The following is a 15,723-nucleotide window of genomic DNA, read 5'->3' as shown; positions in this document are numbered from 1 at the left end:
TGATAAAAAAATTTCCAGAAATTTTGAAATTAAATATCTTGATCAGTTTTTATTATATGGTAGTTAATCATTTTTGTGTTTAGTTTTTTGCAAGAATAAAAGTTTCTTAAAGGGAAACAAGACAGACCAGAATATCATATTAAATTAAAAATATAGATTTTATGAAAAACAAAAAGGGCTACATTCTTCACAATTTAATTCCTTTTAAAATAATACAAGGTGATAATATTTGGTGGCAACAATCTGAAAAGTGATGAGCCATTTACAATGAATGAACCATAAAATCCCATTTTGAAACTAATAGCACATTTGGGCTAATAATGATTCAGGGGCGACCCAAACAAGGTCATAAGGTCTGTGTTTAGAGCAGGTAAATGGGGTCACAATCCTCTCATTTGTAACCCCTCTTAAAAAAAAAAAAAAAAAAAATTAAAGCGAATGAACGCTTATAGTGAATCAATGCAGAATGTTTATAGTGAATCAAAACAAAATTTATAGTCCTTCTGGGCAAACTGCCCTCTTGGACTAAAAATCTGATCTTATATTATGCCCAAAGGGGCGTTTCTTTAACGCTTGTATTACCTTTATTTATTAAATATTATGTTCTTCGCACCTAAACCATAAAATTCAATTCAACAGCAATATCATAAAATAATTAAAAGAGCATATCTTTAGAATTTCCGATACACAGTCTCGTGTGCTGGAGATAGAAATGTCCCTCCCCCTGTACAGTGTTACCATTGCTCGCTTTGAAATCATTGTTTGTTAATCAAAATAATAAATTAAAATATTACAAAATATGAAATTGATAATAAAACAAATTCCAAATTTGGGCTTGCAGATGTCCACATTTGGTAAAGGATTATGTTATTAAAAATTTGACGGCTCTAGGTACCATTGTTTTATCACAATGCGAGAAACGTACATACATTTAAGCAGATTCTTCATTATTTAATTTCTCTAACACAGGGCGATAATATTTGGTGACAACAACTTGAAAAGTGAAATGGACATGTACAGTTTTCAACACAAAATGCCAAAATGAAATTAATAGTTCTTCTGGGCTAACATCCTTTGGGTTTAAAAAAAAAATTGTGCATTTATTAGACATTTCTCATTATAAAACAGCAATTTACCAATAATAAAATACACATTGTTGTGAGCTACAGATAACAAATGAAGAATGGAACAGGTGCATTAATTTGTTACACTCATTTACAAGTGACAAATTTCATTTCAGTCATTCAAGTCATAAATCCTCTGTTTCCAAGTCCACATACATACTGTATTAGATAATTATTGTATAAATAAACTGAATAGCTATTGCTAATTATAATAATCATTAATATTTCTTTATTCTTCTTTCTTTACCACAGTAGACTATTATATTTAATGAAGTAGTTTACCTTTATTCTAATTGCAAACAAATGAAAAAGGACCATGCTCATTGTGAATAATTCACCTACATATTTATTTCTTACAAATGTATCCTAAATGCAAGGGAAGGGAACTTATATCTGAGTAACTATGGTAAATTTTCTGCCAGTGTCCTTGCATACAATACCAATATTTGACTGACTATACCGATCATTGCCACATAAAAAAAAAAAAAAAAAAAAAAAAAAAAAAAAAAACCACTTTTCCAAAGAAATTTTTAAGTAAAGGAGGTGGAAAGCATAAGACTTTCTTTCTCAGCATTACTGTTTTAATAAATACAGTAATTAATATGTTTAATAATAATATTACTTGTTGATGCACAGTATCTATGCAGCAATATGTACAATTCCAGCACACTATCTATGCAGTTCTACCCTGAGATATGGATCCAAGGACCTCCCCTCCCTCTTTCCCTACCACCAAACCAATCAAGGGGACTTTTGGATCATCAGTACTTTAAATGTTCCCACATTTTGGAGACACTACACTTACAAACCTCTATGCCTTCTTTGGGATTCACGAAATAGGGACAGAAGATATGGCAAACTTGTATTGGCCACCAATAAAGGTGCCCAATGCCTTGACTAACAACAATTACCCTCTACCTCTTGTTCATGATAAATTCATGAACTTAATCATGATAAGGTTCAGTAACAAGTATTTTTGCTTCAATGAATAAAATCCATGAATTTTCAACAGTATGCCAGAACTTCATTCTTATTCCAAAGCAAAAGAAGTGCCCAGAAAAAAAAAAAAAAAAAAAAAAAAAAAAAAAATTAGCATTTTACCTGTAATCTTGCATTCAAAATACTATCCACTTCTTTTGAACTTATGTAAGCTTTGTACAAATTTGCTTGTTCTTCTGTCAGCTGGCAAAATAAAACCTGCAACAAAGAGTTAAACATGAACTACAAAATATCAAGAAATATTTTATCATCAAGTAAAGGGGATGAAAAGCATAGAATTTTCTTTCTCAGAGTTACTGTTTTAGTAAATACAGTAATTAATATGCATACTTTTCCTTGTTGATGCACAGTGTTTCTGCGGCATGGGGGTACTTAAAATATTACCGAACCAAAAGTACCCTCAAGAGGTTGATGTAGGATAGCACAGGAAAAAGTGGGAGAATGGAACACCAGAATTTAACCATTAGTCAAACAAATACAATTCCAACACAATAACTATGTACCCATCATAAATATTTTATCATTAAGTACAAAGAAACACACTCAACTATTTTGATTATTACCTGCTCACTTTTATTGGGTAAATTGATGCTCATTTTTACATCGGATTTCATCCTCCGTAGCAAATATGGTTTTATCGAGTCTCTCAACACTGTGGCACATTTGTAAGCTGTCTGAACCTAAATAACAGAAAGAAGATATTTTAAAGAAAATCAATATAAATTGCAGTGGTTTAGATTAAGATCATGAATGGTATGCTACTGTGGTTTTGCAAAAAATCAAACCATATATAGTCAAATTAAATAAAGTGCAATAACAAAAATAAATTAATAGTGCAATAACAAAAATAAATTAACACATGAATTTTGCTATAAGAAAAATAAATTAACACCTGAATTTCGTTATAAGAAAAATAAATTAGCACCTGATATGAATAGTAAGTGTACTGATTTATACAAATTAATTATTTAATTAGATAATTAAAATACATTCAGTCAGCATACTATACATTGTACAAATGAAATTAATTACTGATGAATTACTTCCAAAATCAATAAGAAACATATGATTTAAAAGCTCTTTCTACATATTAAACTGATATTTTCATCAATCTATAATATCTCAATTCTAAAAATATATGCACTGTGATATGAGCCTAAATAAAGTTTACCTAATTCTTCAAAAACTATGTAAAAATTGTCAATTAAATAATGTGTCAACTAAATAATATTTGAATGTTTTAAAAGTAAATAATGTTTGAATAGCTAACTTTAAAATGCACTTTTTCTTGGTTCTGATATCAGCTAAAAAGGTTTCTTCTGAAGGATAATGTTCACTTTTAAGAATTAAATTAATTCTCCCTCAATATTCCCTCTTGGTGATAGCCTCTTAGTCATTCCCCCTTCTCCACACACACAGGTATCAAATTGGTGGACACCAAAGGAATTTTATGCAGTTTAGGAATGCATTTCAATTATGTATTTGTTGCAAAGATTTCAAGATATTATTTTCAAGATTCCATATTTACATTATTTTCATTAGCATAAAAAACAAACTTGAATAATGCACTAGAAAATCTATAAATGGTGCAAATTTATTTACAGTGTGATTTAAATTTTATTCAAAGACTTGAAGATATAGATTTTATAAACTTTTATTCGCACTTGTCAAAAAATAAATAAACTCGGTTACAAATCTTTGCATTAAGAATAATTGCTTTGTTTATAAACAAATTTATATGTCAACAGCCTTCCTTTACAATTAAAAATTAATATAAGAAAAGAACATGACTAATCTATAAGCCTCTACAATCTGTGATGAAGGTAATTTCTATAATCTTTCTCTAACGTTACAAACTTTTATTAGAATTGAAATGCCATCGAGTGTCAAACTGTAGCAATAAATAAAGAAATTTATTTACATACAAGCACATATATTTGTATCTGTACATAAAATAATAAATAAGAGAAAGAGATTAAGTTGCCATAATTTTTTTCAAGTTTTGTTCCACTTGGTAAATTTTCTCTGAAAACTTACATTTTCATACTTTATTTATTTTTAGTTTAAATTAATGTAAGTTATTTAATGATCATTTAAACATGTTAGAATTATCTTAAAGAAAGTCAGTCTAAGAACTTAATATTTAGCTGTGAATACACTTAAATTATACAAAGCATCAAAATACCAACTAAAATGATTTGCAGGTATGAAACTTTAAATTTCAGATAGAAAATAAACATGAATCTGAACTTTTCCTCCTTTGCAATATGATTATTATTATTTACAAATGTTCTGAGAAATATTTAGTAAGCAAAATTTAAAGTTTATTAAAAATATCTAAACACAAGAAATTTTTGGTAATCATAATTCTGCAGTTGCTACAACAACAGCTTCAAAACAATCTTCTTGGCTCTTTAATTTCTACCACATAAAACCAGCAAGATAGGTTTCCATATGACATATTTTTCAAAAGCAGGTACTTTTCCGTTTTGCCGGCGCAAACGATAAAGTCGTCAATAATGGTACAACTGATGCAAAACGGAATATCTTTGCTGGTAACCTTTTATGCTTCATTTTCAAAACAAGTCGCAGCCATTTCTTATCAGATTAATTGTTTCTTTCAATACTGGCATACAATTACATAGAATTTTTACAAAAGATAGTTCAATTTTATACCTCAAGACCATTTGCGGTAATTAAGTCAATTAGGATGCAATCGCACCGCTCACCCGAAGGCGAAAATAAAGGAAAAGCAAAATTAAGGGTTAAACTCATCAATTCTAATGAGAATGCACTAGCGAAGTAAAGCACTGCGGTTTTACATAATTTCTGAGTAAGCTATTCATACGAATTGAAATAATTCTTGCACTTAAACCTTTATTCCAAATTAAGATTTAACTTGAAATTAATGTAGATAATTACTGAGAGAATTATATTTTTGTAGCGTAGTTTACGTAAGATCAGACCATTTCGGGTCACGTGAAATGAACCGGCGAATCAGGATGTTGAACCATGAAAGCACAGTAAATTCTTAAATTAATGTCTTCTTACAAATTTATTTTCTTTCTTTATTGACTTTTTGCAAAAATTTTAAATCATATTAATATGTTCATACCTTCAAAATATAAAACTAAAATTTTTTATGTGTATACTGTATGCTGTCACCAACAAAGTCGGCTTGGCGAGATTTGCGCCGGCGAAATGGAAAAGTACCCAAAAGCATTTTAGTAGATTTGTTAGTATTTAAAAACATTCTTCTGTTTCATAGTATTATATCCCTAAATATTGACTATTAACATATGATCCTACTGGTTTAATTTTTCCTATGCATAAATAGATTCCGATTGATTTTGACAATTTTACCGAGCTCTAAAATTTGGCCAAATGGAAAACATTTCCTGACCAAGCATAACATCTAATAATTTTTTCCTGTTGAACTAGAGTAATTATTTTAAAAGATCTGCAATATCCTATAGCTCACATTTTTGCCAATTCTGTGACAATAAAAATGTGAAAATGTTTGAAAATTAAAAAAAAAATATGAGCAAAATATATTTACACAAAAATGTTAACTCGCATCTAAATATTTTGAAAGAATTTAAGCAGGATATTTTCACTTACAACACTTGGGAATTAATTTTAATATAATTACAGTTTTTTTTTTTTTTTTCCTTTTCCTAAAAAGAACAAATTTAGACTGTCTGAATATATGCCAAATATATCCCCTTTAAATATAAACTTTCAAATAAATTGCAAACTGCCACGTTTCAGCATCTATTAAAAACTGCAAAATTTGTAAAATATTATTTTGTGCATAGCTTCTAAAAACTAGTGCAGTTTCCATAAAATTTACAAAAAATAAAAAAAAACTCACATATATGCAAATTGAAATTCGGACCCTTGGAATTAACGGGAGTTTGAAGCGGAGTTGAAAACTTATAGAGAGTGCACAAAATGGATAAAACTGAAAACTTGGCTTTCGGGTGTTAATTCGAGCTCAGACTTTGATGGCAAACACTCAAATGCATATCTTTGTTTGGCAAGGTCTCAACATCGCAAAGGATTGTAAGAAGTTAATTATCTAAATTATTAGGAGGAAATTTTCTATTAGGGGTAAAAAACTGCTACCTTGATATCAAGTATCAAGGTAGCAGTTTTTTTCCTCTTCGTCATCTTTTGTCCTGTCCTCCTAGATTTACTGTGCTACGCTCATTCTACTTGAAGTGCCCTTCTATGGGACACGAAGTTCTGACAGCAGCCGGAACACAGCATGAACTTTCCATGCTAAGCTCGGCGTACAGCGAAAGTTGGAGTTAATTGATAATATCCAGCCCTTGATTAGATAATTAACTTGTTGCAATCGTTTGGGAGGTTGAAACCTTGCCAATCAATGATGTGCATTTGAGTATCAAAGTCAGAGCTCGAATTAACATTCGAAAATCAAGTCTTCGGTTTTATCCATTTTGTGCATTCTCTGTGAGTTTTCACTAAACTGATTGTGCAACTTTTGGTATCGTTCATTTGCTCTCCCACCACTGTTTAAGTTCAGGTTGAAATTCTAATATTCCTCTTTTCTATTTCTCTGAGTGGAATGCGACCCTATGTTCTGTGGTAATTATTGCTCAGCTAGATGAGTACTATCACCCCTCTTAATTTGTAAAAACAATTTAGAATCACCCTGTATACTGTACAACCACTTAATATAATGCACAACCAAAAATGACATCTTAGTAGGGCAATTATACTTTTAAAAAGAATGGAATGCAACAGTTGCATTTCCAAAGAAAACAAGAACAGATATTAAGTTAATGAAAGCTTTTCCATACAGATTATAGTAACTCTTTAACAGTTTTCTTTTTTAAAAGGGAACAATTTTGTTTTATAGTTACTATTTAAAAAATGAAGTTTCTATTATATTTAAGGCCCACCAGCGGCCAAGCGGTAAAGTCGCTGAACACTGGTAGTTCGGTTCGCGGTTTGAATCCTGCGAACGGGCTGGCTGCATGGGCATTTTCGTTGTTTTCCCCATGTGTAACGTGTATACGAGCCAGTTTCCCTTAGAAAGTCCTCCACGAAGGCATCCCTCCCCTTAGGCAGATAGCCCTCATGTGCTTTGCCATAATTAAATACACCAAATCTATTATATTTAAAAGGACATTTTTAAATACTTATCTGCCTTTTTGGAAAACATCCCTATCTTTCTTCATATTTATAAAAAAATGTTTGTTTTCCTACACTTTACCGACCTTTCGGGATTTCCCAAGTTTTCACCTTTTATAAAATAATAGAGTACAAACTCCAATTCTAGACCTCTAGAGACCACCAGTAGGGGGGATGAACTGAAAGCATTCAGATTTTGATTCTGCACCATAGGGTTTGTTAAGGTTTTTTATGGTCTCGCTGAGCTCACGGATTACCTATTTGTTTTAGGCTCACTTTGGCTGATATAACTTTGTCTTTTTAGTGTTATTACAATCCCTCACTTTCTTCACATTTATGGCAGGTAAAATTCAAAAGCAAAATCACAAATTTTTTAAAAACAGTATATCTTTAGAATTCCTTTTGCAATGTTAAATGTTGCCATATATTTTTAACCCAGAAGAGATATCATTCTCAAATCTCACTTTTGTTGTCCATTTCACTTTTCGAATAACTAGCTGCTGATGTGGTCAGTCATATAAAACAAATTACATTAAAGAGAAGAAAATATATAATGTTTTAAATAAATCCAGCTAATGCAATTTCATGGATCCAGCTAGTAAGGAATGAGAGAGATAAAGAGCTGCATTTATTGCATTTAAATCACTCATTTGTTAATCAATAAGGAAAATTAAGTATCTTATGCTTCACCAAATGGCAGATAGCAATGGCAGAAGTTAAAAATATTTTACACTTGGTATCCTTAGAATTCCAGATAAAGTATTAAATGTTGCCATACATTTTCTTAGATTTACTGCATTATTTAAAAAAAAATAATACATGGCAATAACTTTGGCTGTCAACAGCTATTTATTTGTGTTGCCATATATATATATTACATTTTTATTTGTTTACAGCACCATTCTCTTTATAAAAGTTCCATCTTCTTTAAGGTTTAAAGGACCAGCCCGTACGTTGTTGTAATATTTGACTAATAGCAGACCGCTATTTATTTTATTTTATTTTATTCTTTTTTGATTTTGATTTTAATTTTACATTGCTCGGAGTTGCAATAGCTTTTGACACCTTAATGTGTATTTCAGCGGACGTGTCGGAAAAAAGGAACAGAGCAGTGAAGCTCCAAAAAAGGATTTATTCCAAAAAAGATATATTTGGGAATACTAATGTTCTTTTATAAAAATTTTTTCGCATTAAACAAGAGCTTCAATGGTCTGTTTCGGCGAAATGCATAATGGTATTTAACCTAGTTCGACAATCAGTTTTTTTCCCTTGAAAAGCCAATTGAGAGTACGAGTGGGTTAATTTACCATTTTCCTCTATTTAATTATAGTATATTGTATTGTTGCATTTTGTGTCTTCATTTTAATTTTTAAAAAATTTTTGCTTTTTATATATTGGCATTTTTTAATCTATGTTTTTGTACTTTCCTAATATATTTTTTTCCGTCGATCTATTTTTCATATGAGTTAACTTTTCACATATCACAAAAGTCAGATTAATTTTTTCGTGCATTAGCAAGTCTTCCAGCATTAATTTTGGCTGTTTTTTCACGTGTTTACAGTTTTTCCAGACAAATTTCTTCTTATTTATGTAATACTGCTTTAAAAATATTTCGTGGAGCTACAGCTCCTGGTAACTTTTTAGCAAGATCGCTGCAATGTTTCTACCTACTACTATTATATATATATATATATATACATATATATTGTTTCATAAGAATAAATTGAGTTTAATTAAAAAAATTAAATTTAAATACATATTTAATTAAATATTCTTTGCACCATTGCTGCAAGGAATGAAATTTAAATTTAAACAAATTTAAATTCTTAACAAATACGTATAAACGTAAAAAAGTAAAAAAGCAAATTTAAATTCTAAAAAAAGGAAAAAAGCCAAATAATTTAAAATAATTTAAAAATATGCAAACATGTAAAAGATTTAATTCTCGAACTAATCTACAATATCATTTAAATTCAGAAGCATACGCAAATCAAGTGTAAAATCTACCATGAAAATAAATCTACTAATTTAATAAATTAAAATTAAATTAAACAATTTTTTTAAAAAATGCATATGTGAATGATCGTAGAGTAGGCAGGAGACAGACTTATCAAGAGGAAGTTGCCTCCAAACCTATCTCTCCAATCATTCAATTCGTGTTTCGTCATTCATGCAGGCAAGGGTAAAAGTCAAAACCAAAAGTAATTTCAATAAAGTGGTATCCTTAGAAATTTACATTTAAGTATTAACATTTATGAATTAAAGTTCAAAAAGGAAAATACAAATTAAGTCTTTTGAGAAACAAGCAAGTAATGTCAAGAATTAAACTTTTTCTTAAAAAATTAAATTTTTTAAAAATTAATTTTTTATAAAATAATAAAAAAATCTAGAAACCAATGTATTTTAGAAATCGTTGTCTACAGAAACTTCACCTACACGAATATGTATATCAATAAAAAGAAACTATAAAAGAACTATACATACGGTGACCATATTTTTTCGGAGAAAATAAAGGACACTTGTAACGTGACATGAGGGGGGGGGGTTATGGTAATTTAAATTCGTGCTCAATAATTTTGTGTTAGGGGTGGGGGTTTGTGCGTTCGTGTGACGTCACAAATGTTAATTTGGGGTCCAAGGTGTGACAAATTGTGACATGGGGATTGGGGATGGGCAGGGTCAAAATTATCCAAATATTGCGATCATTTATGGACGCCTCCTGATAAAAAAAAAACTCCAAAAAACTTAGTAATTCAAAAGGTTTATTAAAACAACAGAAGCAGACATTAATATGTTCAACGAGTTTTAAATAATGTAATATGTAAATATAGGATATTAAATAATTTATTGCTCATACTTTCCAGATGTATGGATTTTTCACAAAAGTGCCGGTTCACGCTTCAAAAAGTCGTGAAATTCAAGGCAATTCATTTCAAAGTTAAATTTTACAGCTATGCTGGCTTGTAATGTACTAACACTTAATTGGGTTTTGTCACTGGTCCACATATTATTTACTAATGAAAATATTCTTTCGACGAGAGCATTAGTTCCAGGTAGACATAAAGCAAACTCAATGAGTTTACAAGTATTGTTGAAGGCAATATGATTCGCTTTAAAGTGATTAAATATCTCCACCCACCTTAGGTGGCAGGATTTGCTGTTTTGCCTCCATTCGTCAATTTTTTCATTGGTAATGTAATTTTTTACGAGGGTAATTTCGTCAAATAATTCACCGTCGGATATTTCGACCAAACATTGTTCTGATATGAAAATGTAACTTGCCTCCACCTTCGACCACACAGGGACTTCTCGCAAAGTGATCCATTCAAAAACTTCTGCTTCATTGAAACACATGTCCCAATTGCTTAGATATTCAATGCATATTTGATAAAACGTGTAAGCTTCAGAGATAAACTGTGTAGATTGCATATCTTGCACTTTTGATAACGTTTTCTTTATTGCTATTGGAACAAACTTCTCATTTTTTCTTGAATTTAGCTTAGTTTTTAATTCCTTAACAAGTAACGATGTTTCACACATTGAAATATCTTGACCTTCAGCCTTCAAAATATATTGATGAAGCATTGACGCTTGATTATGAACAAAAAATAACCATTCCTCTGATAATTCCCCATTGAAAAAAGTTTTAAGTATTGTTCAGCATTTATCCCGATTTAAAAAGTAAGCCTTTAAGGGTTCAAATAGTTGTAAAACTCTATCCAGTGCTGGCAGAAGAGTTAACCATCTTGTTTTACTGTAGCCAAGTAGCTTTTTGTATTGGACCTCTGCCTCATCACAAAATTGTTTCAATATTTCTACTCGTATTGTGTAAATATAGAAATGTGAGTAAATTTTTACCAATACCACTTCAATATCTATCGGAAGGCAATCGACCACAGTGCTGATGCAATTATTGAATATGTGGGCTGCACAATTAACCCCAATCAATTTCTTTTTGCTCGATTGTTGCATTTTGTATAAAACATTGCTTTTTCCTCTTCTTTGAGAACCACCAAAATTAACATTTGTATTATCCACGCACAAGGCTACCAATTTCTTGGTGGCCCCAAATTTCTCCAGCGATTCATTGATACAATTTGTCAAAATATCGGAATTTTCATCAGGAAGCTGTTTTATATTCAAAACTTTTACTCTAACTCCAAAATTGGGTAAAAAATATCTGACGAGAATTGTACATAATTTGGTGTTGCCATGATTCGAACAATCAGAATAAATGGTGATATAATTTGTTTCGCTTAGGTCACTTTTGATCGCTTCAAATGAATATGGGGCGAAGACATTGCAAATAATTGATTCCGTTTTTGTCCTTGCGCAAGAATATTTTTCTTCGAAACACTTCTTAATTAGTTTGGAGGAGCAGTCACTAGATCTAAATGAATAATTGTGTTGAACTGAATGATAACACCACGATGCTTCTTTTAGGGCTAACGCGTTTTGGGTGTCATTATCTCTTTAATTAACAAAAAATTCATTTAAAGATTTGCTCGTCGAAGCCTGCCTATCCGCATCTTTGTGTTTTGAAGTTTGAAGATGCTGATTAATTGCTGATCTGCCTCTATTTGCAATGTTGAAAGTGGCTAAACATTTACTGCATCTAACATCGCTATCCGATTTTCCTTTTTTTATGAAAGGAAATTCTTCCTGCAATGCTTGGTTGAAAGTGCACTTTCTTTTAGGCGCCATGAATGGTAAAAGTCAAGATTTCTATAAAATTTAGTTAGATAATACCGAAACATCAAAACTGAAAATACAAAGCAAACTTACCTAGGAGTTAGGACCAGGGTAAGTCATAAATTGATTACCGTTGAGTAAACTAAAAGCTGTAAAATACAATATTTGGGTAACATTGAACGAAGGACGTGCTGTGCGCACAAACCATAGGAGAATGAACACAAAGATTAAAGAAACTAAGCAGTCCCTAGTTATGTGGTGGTGGTATTAACGCGAGAAGCGAGCATTGCTCCGGCCCGACTGCGTATTTGTCAGCGTACGGCTCGGCTGGCATTTAGAAAAATACGTTGCGGGTGCTCCGATCTAGAGTTGCAGAAAACCAATTTGAGAAATTTGATTTTGCGACGATTTCTCAAAATAAAGGACAATATGCTTATTTCAGGAAATAAATAAAGTTAGAGGACAGAGCCTTCAAATAAAGGACTGTCCTCTGAAATAAAGGACGTCTGGTCACCGTAACTATACATAATCCATATAAACCAATAAGAAATAAGAAACAAAAAGAACTAATTCACAATTTTTAAAATAAATATATATTTAAAAATATAATTTCATATTTAGAAAATACTTAGATACTACATAAAAAATTTAAAAAAAAAATACTTAAAGCAAGTAAATAGTAAGTTTTAATTCTAACTTACCTACTATATGAGTGTTGGGGTCTGCAAAAGTGTTGTGAAAGAGAAGTAAGTGTGTTCTTCAAATTATATAGATGGCGCTTATATAGGTAAAGTTGAGTGTCAAGCTGCTATCTTTGTTATAGTAAAAAATTTTTGTAAATATTAATATTAATTAAATTAAATTAAATTAAAAATTTTAAAGGTAGTAATATCAATTATTTAGGGAGTTAAGTAACTGAGCTAATCAAGAGATGTATGTTTGCTTGAAGGAAATTAAAGTGAAGTGGTATGTGAAAAAAATGTAAACTGTTTGTAAATTGAAATGTGTGTTCTGTTGAAAAATTGTGAAAATTGTTAAAAAAATTTAAGTGAAAGATATTTTTTGTGAAAATTGCAAAAAATTAAAGTAATTAAGAAAAACTGAAATGTTTTAATATTAAACTTTTAAAGTAAAATTTCCCAACATTTTTTGAAATGAAGTCCTTAAAAAACCTCTCATTCTCAAATTCCCAGAAATTTCTCAAAAATTCCTTTAGGAAGTTAAATAAAACTTAAATTTGATGAAAGAAAATATTAAAAGTTTAATGAACTTGATTTAATTGGTATATCAAAACTTAACTAAATACTGGCTAAAGTATGGAAAATTAGAAGAAGAAGATTAAAATCTTCACTCAATTCGGGCTATAATTGAGACTTTTGAAAAGAGTTGGCCCTTTATTAGTAAAAGGAAAGAATCCAGTATTGATTAAATATACATATTTACAAAATATTTACAATAAAAATTTACAATAATTTCTCTACTCTTTTATATCCTTCATTACCCTCCAGTTAAGGTTTAAGGTAATGTTATCATATCCAAAAGAGCCAAAAAATTATAAAGTAAAGTCAAGGCCTGCCTTTTTAATATTTTTAATTTACCATATTACTATTTCTTTCACACACAATGATAGCATTTGATAGTAACATTTGAAAGGTGATAAGGACAAAAAAAATAAGGTTTGTGACTAATAGCACCTTTGGCGATTAAAAAAAAAAAAAAAAATCTTTTAGAAGGTCTAGGAATTGATAATAAGCATTTGGATATAATACCAGCCAGCAGGTGTTCCATAAAAGAGATTTTTCTCTCACTTAACCATAATTCCTGTATGCCACTTTTAAACAGCTGCTAACTAGAGACTCCTTGCTGTGGCCAATGACAGTATATAAACCAACATTATACATACATTAGTCACTAGCACAGCTTTAACTATTCTTGAGTGTGGGTAGCATTATTCTATCTGATACAAGCAATACATTAAGCCCCAAGACATAGTTGCTTGGACATTTCTCAAATTGGTTTTCTTTTGTTGGCATAAACAACAGGGAAGGAAGAATGAATTAGATTTCATGGAACTTCAGCTCCATTAAAATTCAACTCTCACAGCCATATGCATATTGCAACTTGAACATTTTTCAAAGGTTGTCACACTCTCCGATTCTAAAGCTGCTCTTCTAGTCATTTCTTTTTTTGAATCACCAATGTCTGTTGATGTTTTAAAATATCAGCAGTTTCTAAACAATTTAGCTCAGGAGGGCAAAGAAGTTGCCATACAATGGATTTTATCATATTGTAGTCTTCATGGAAATGATAAGGCAGATTTTTTTTTTTTTTTTTTCATGAAAAAAGGGGACAATATTCTTCAAACAACTGACAGCTAAGTACCATTTTACATTGTCAAAAGCATAATCAAAAATAACTACAGAGAAGCTTTTTGGAAAGACATTACCGAAAGAAACAGCCATAAAATAATGAATAATAGAATTTTTGACACACCTTTATAGCCCAGAAAGAAATCTACTGCTTTCTTTCATCTTTTTACTGGCCATGATTGCCTTTTAAAACATCTGCATGAAATGAACATTAATCGCAACAACAATAAAACTTGTAAACAATAAAATTTGTAAACTATGCAACTTCATGAGGAAATGGATGCCCCCACATCTAGGAATTACGGAAGGGGTCATTTTGACACCTAGCAAACTTTTATCTCTGACAGCTCTTCTTTTTTTTTTTTTTTTTTTTTTTTTTTGCAAATATCTTAATCTTTTCTTGACTTTTCCTAAATCATTGTGATTCACAAAATAGTAAAGATTTCAAGAAAATCGTATTTTTATTTTAGCCCTAACAAATGATTATACCTAGAAATATGGCAGGTGTCATTTTGACCCCTTTGAGAGAAAAGAAATATGAATACATTCCATTGTATTACATGAACACTGTTACTTCTGTAAACTATTTGTATTTGCACCTGCTAAACAAAATACAAACAAAGGAAAAGAATATGGTGGGTCTGCCTATTCACACCTGCCAGTCACATGATTTGAAATATGTGCAATACTTTTCTTTGTGGAAAGAAAACAGAGAAAAGAGATTATTACGAGCTGAGAGGTGAACCTTTGTAGATTTTTCTTAGATATTTTGTTTATTATTCATAACAAGTTTTAGTATAAAATTTTATTCTATTTACATGAATTTATTATAGTGACATACTAATGGCGCGTAGAAAAGGACTAATGCATGAAGAAATCGTTAAAATGATGCAAGAACTATCTGATGCCGATTCCAGTTCTGAAATTGAAAATAATTCTACAGATAAAGATGGAGATGAAACATTTTGTGATTCTGAATTTATTATAGAGAGTAATCAGGCAATATCCTCCTCTAGCTCAAGTGAAAGTACAAATGAAATTGTTTCTACGAGTTCAAATTCTGCCGTACCGTACCGTAGCAGTAGACGCTAGGACAAACTACTTATTAAATGGATTTAAATATTTAGGAAAAGATACTCCAAGATAGGAATTTAGGAAAAGATACAAGAAAGTACTCCATGAAAGCACCATCATGCCGTTGGCCAATGCATTTATTCTACAATATTTTGTACTTAGTAGGCATAAATGCTTGTATTCTGTATAAGGAAGTTACAAAAGAAAATATCAGCAGAAGGGATCCTCTATTGCATTTGGCAGAAGAACTAAGAGAAGAATGTATATCTAGTAGAAACAAATTTGCTCTCAAGTGGTTTTGTGGA

General features: G+C 30.6%; 1 protein-coding gene across 1 annotated transcript in view; it reads right to left on the bottom strand.

The window, feature by feature from the left end:
* The window catches only part of LOC118198218 (DNA excision repair protein ERCC-6-like), a 93,194-nt gene that overhangs the window by 35,252 nt on the left and 42,219 nt on the right, over positions 1 to 15,723 (bottom strand). Inside the window, exons 11-12 of the mRNA XM_085823851.1 lie at positions 2,687 to 2,803; positions 2,226 to 2,321 (exon numbers count right to left, since the gene is read on the bottom strand). Coding sequence (XP_085679977.1) covers positions 2,226 to 2,321; positions 2,687 to 2,803 — 213 coding nt within the window. The remainder of the gene's footprint in view (positions 1 to 2,225; positions 2,322 to 2,686; positions 2,804 to 15,723) is intronic.

The sequence above is a fragment of the Stegodyphus dumicola genome, chromosome 9 (genome assembly GCF_044657685.1).
Source record: "Stegodyphus dumicola isolate Sdum_Otavi_A_Nest chromosome 9, ASM4465768v1".
Taxonomy (NCBI): domain Eukaryota; kingdom Metazoa; phylum Arthropoda; class Arachnida; order Araneae; family Eresidae; genus Stegodyphus; species Stegodyphus dumicola.
This window is presented reverse-complemented; position numbering and strand designations above follow the sequence as displayed.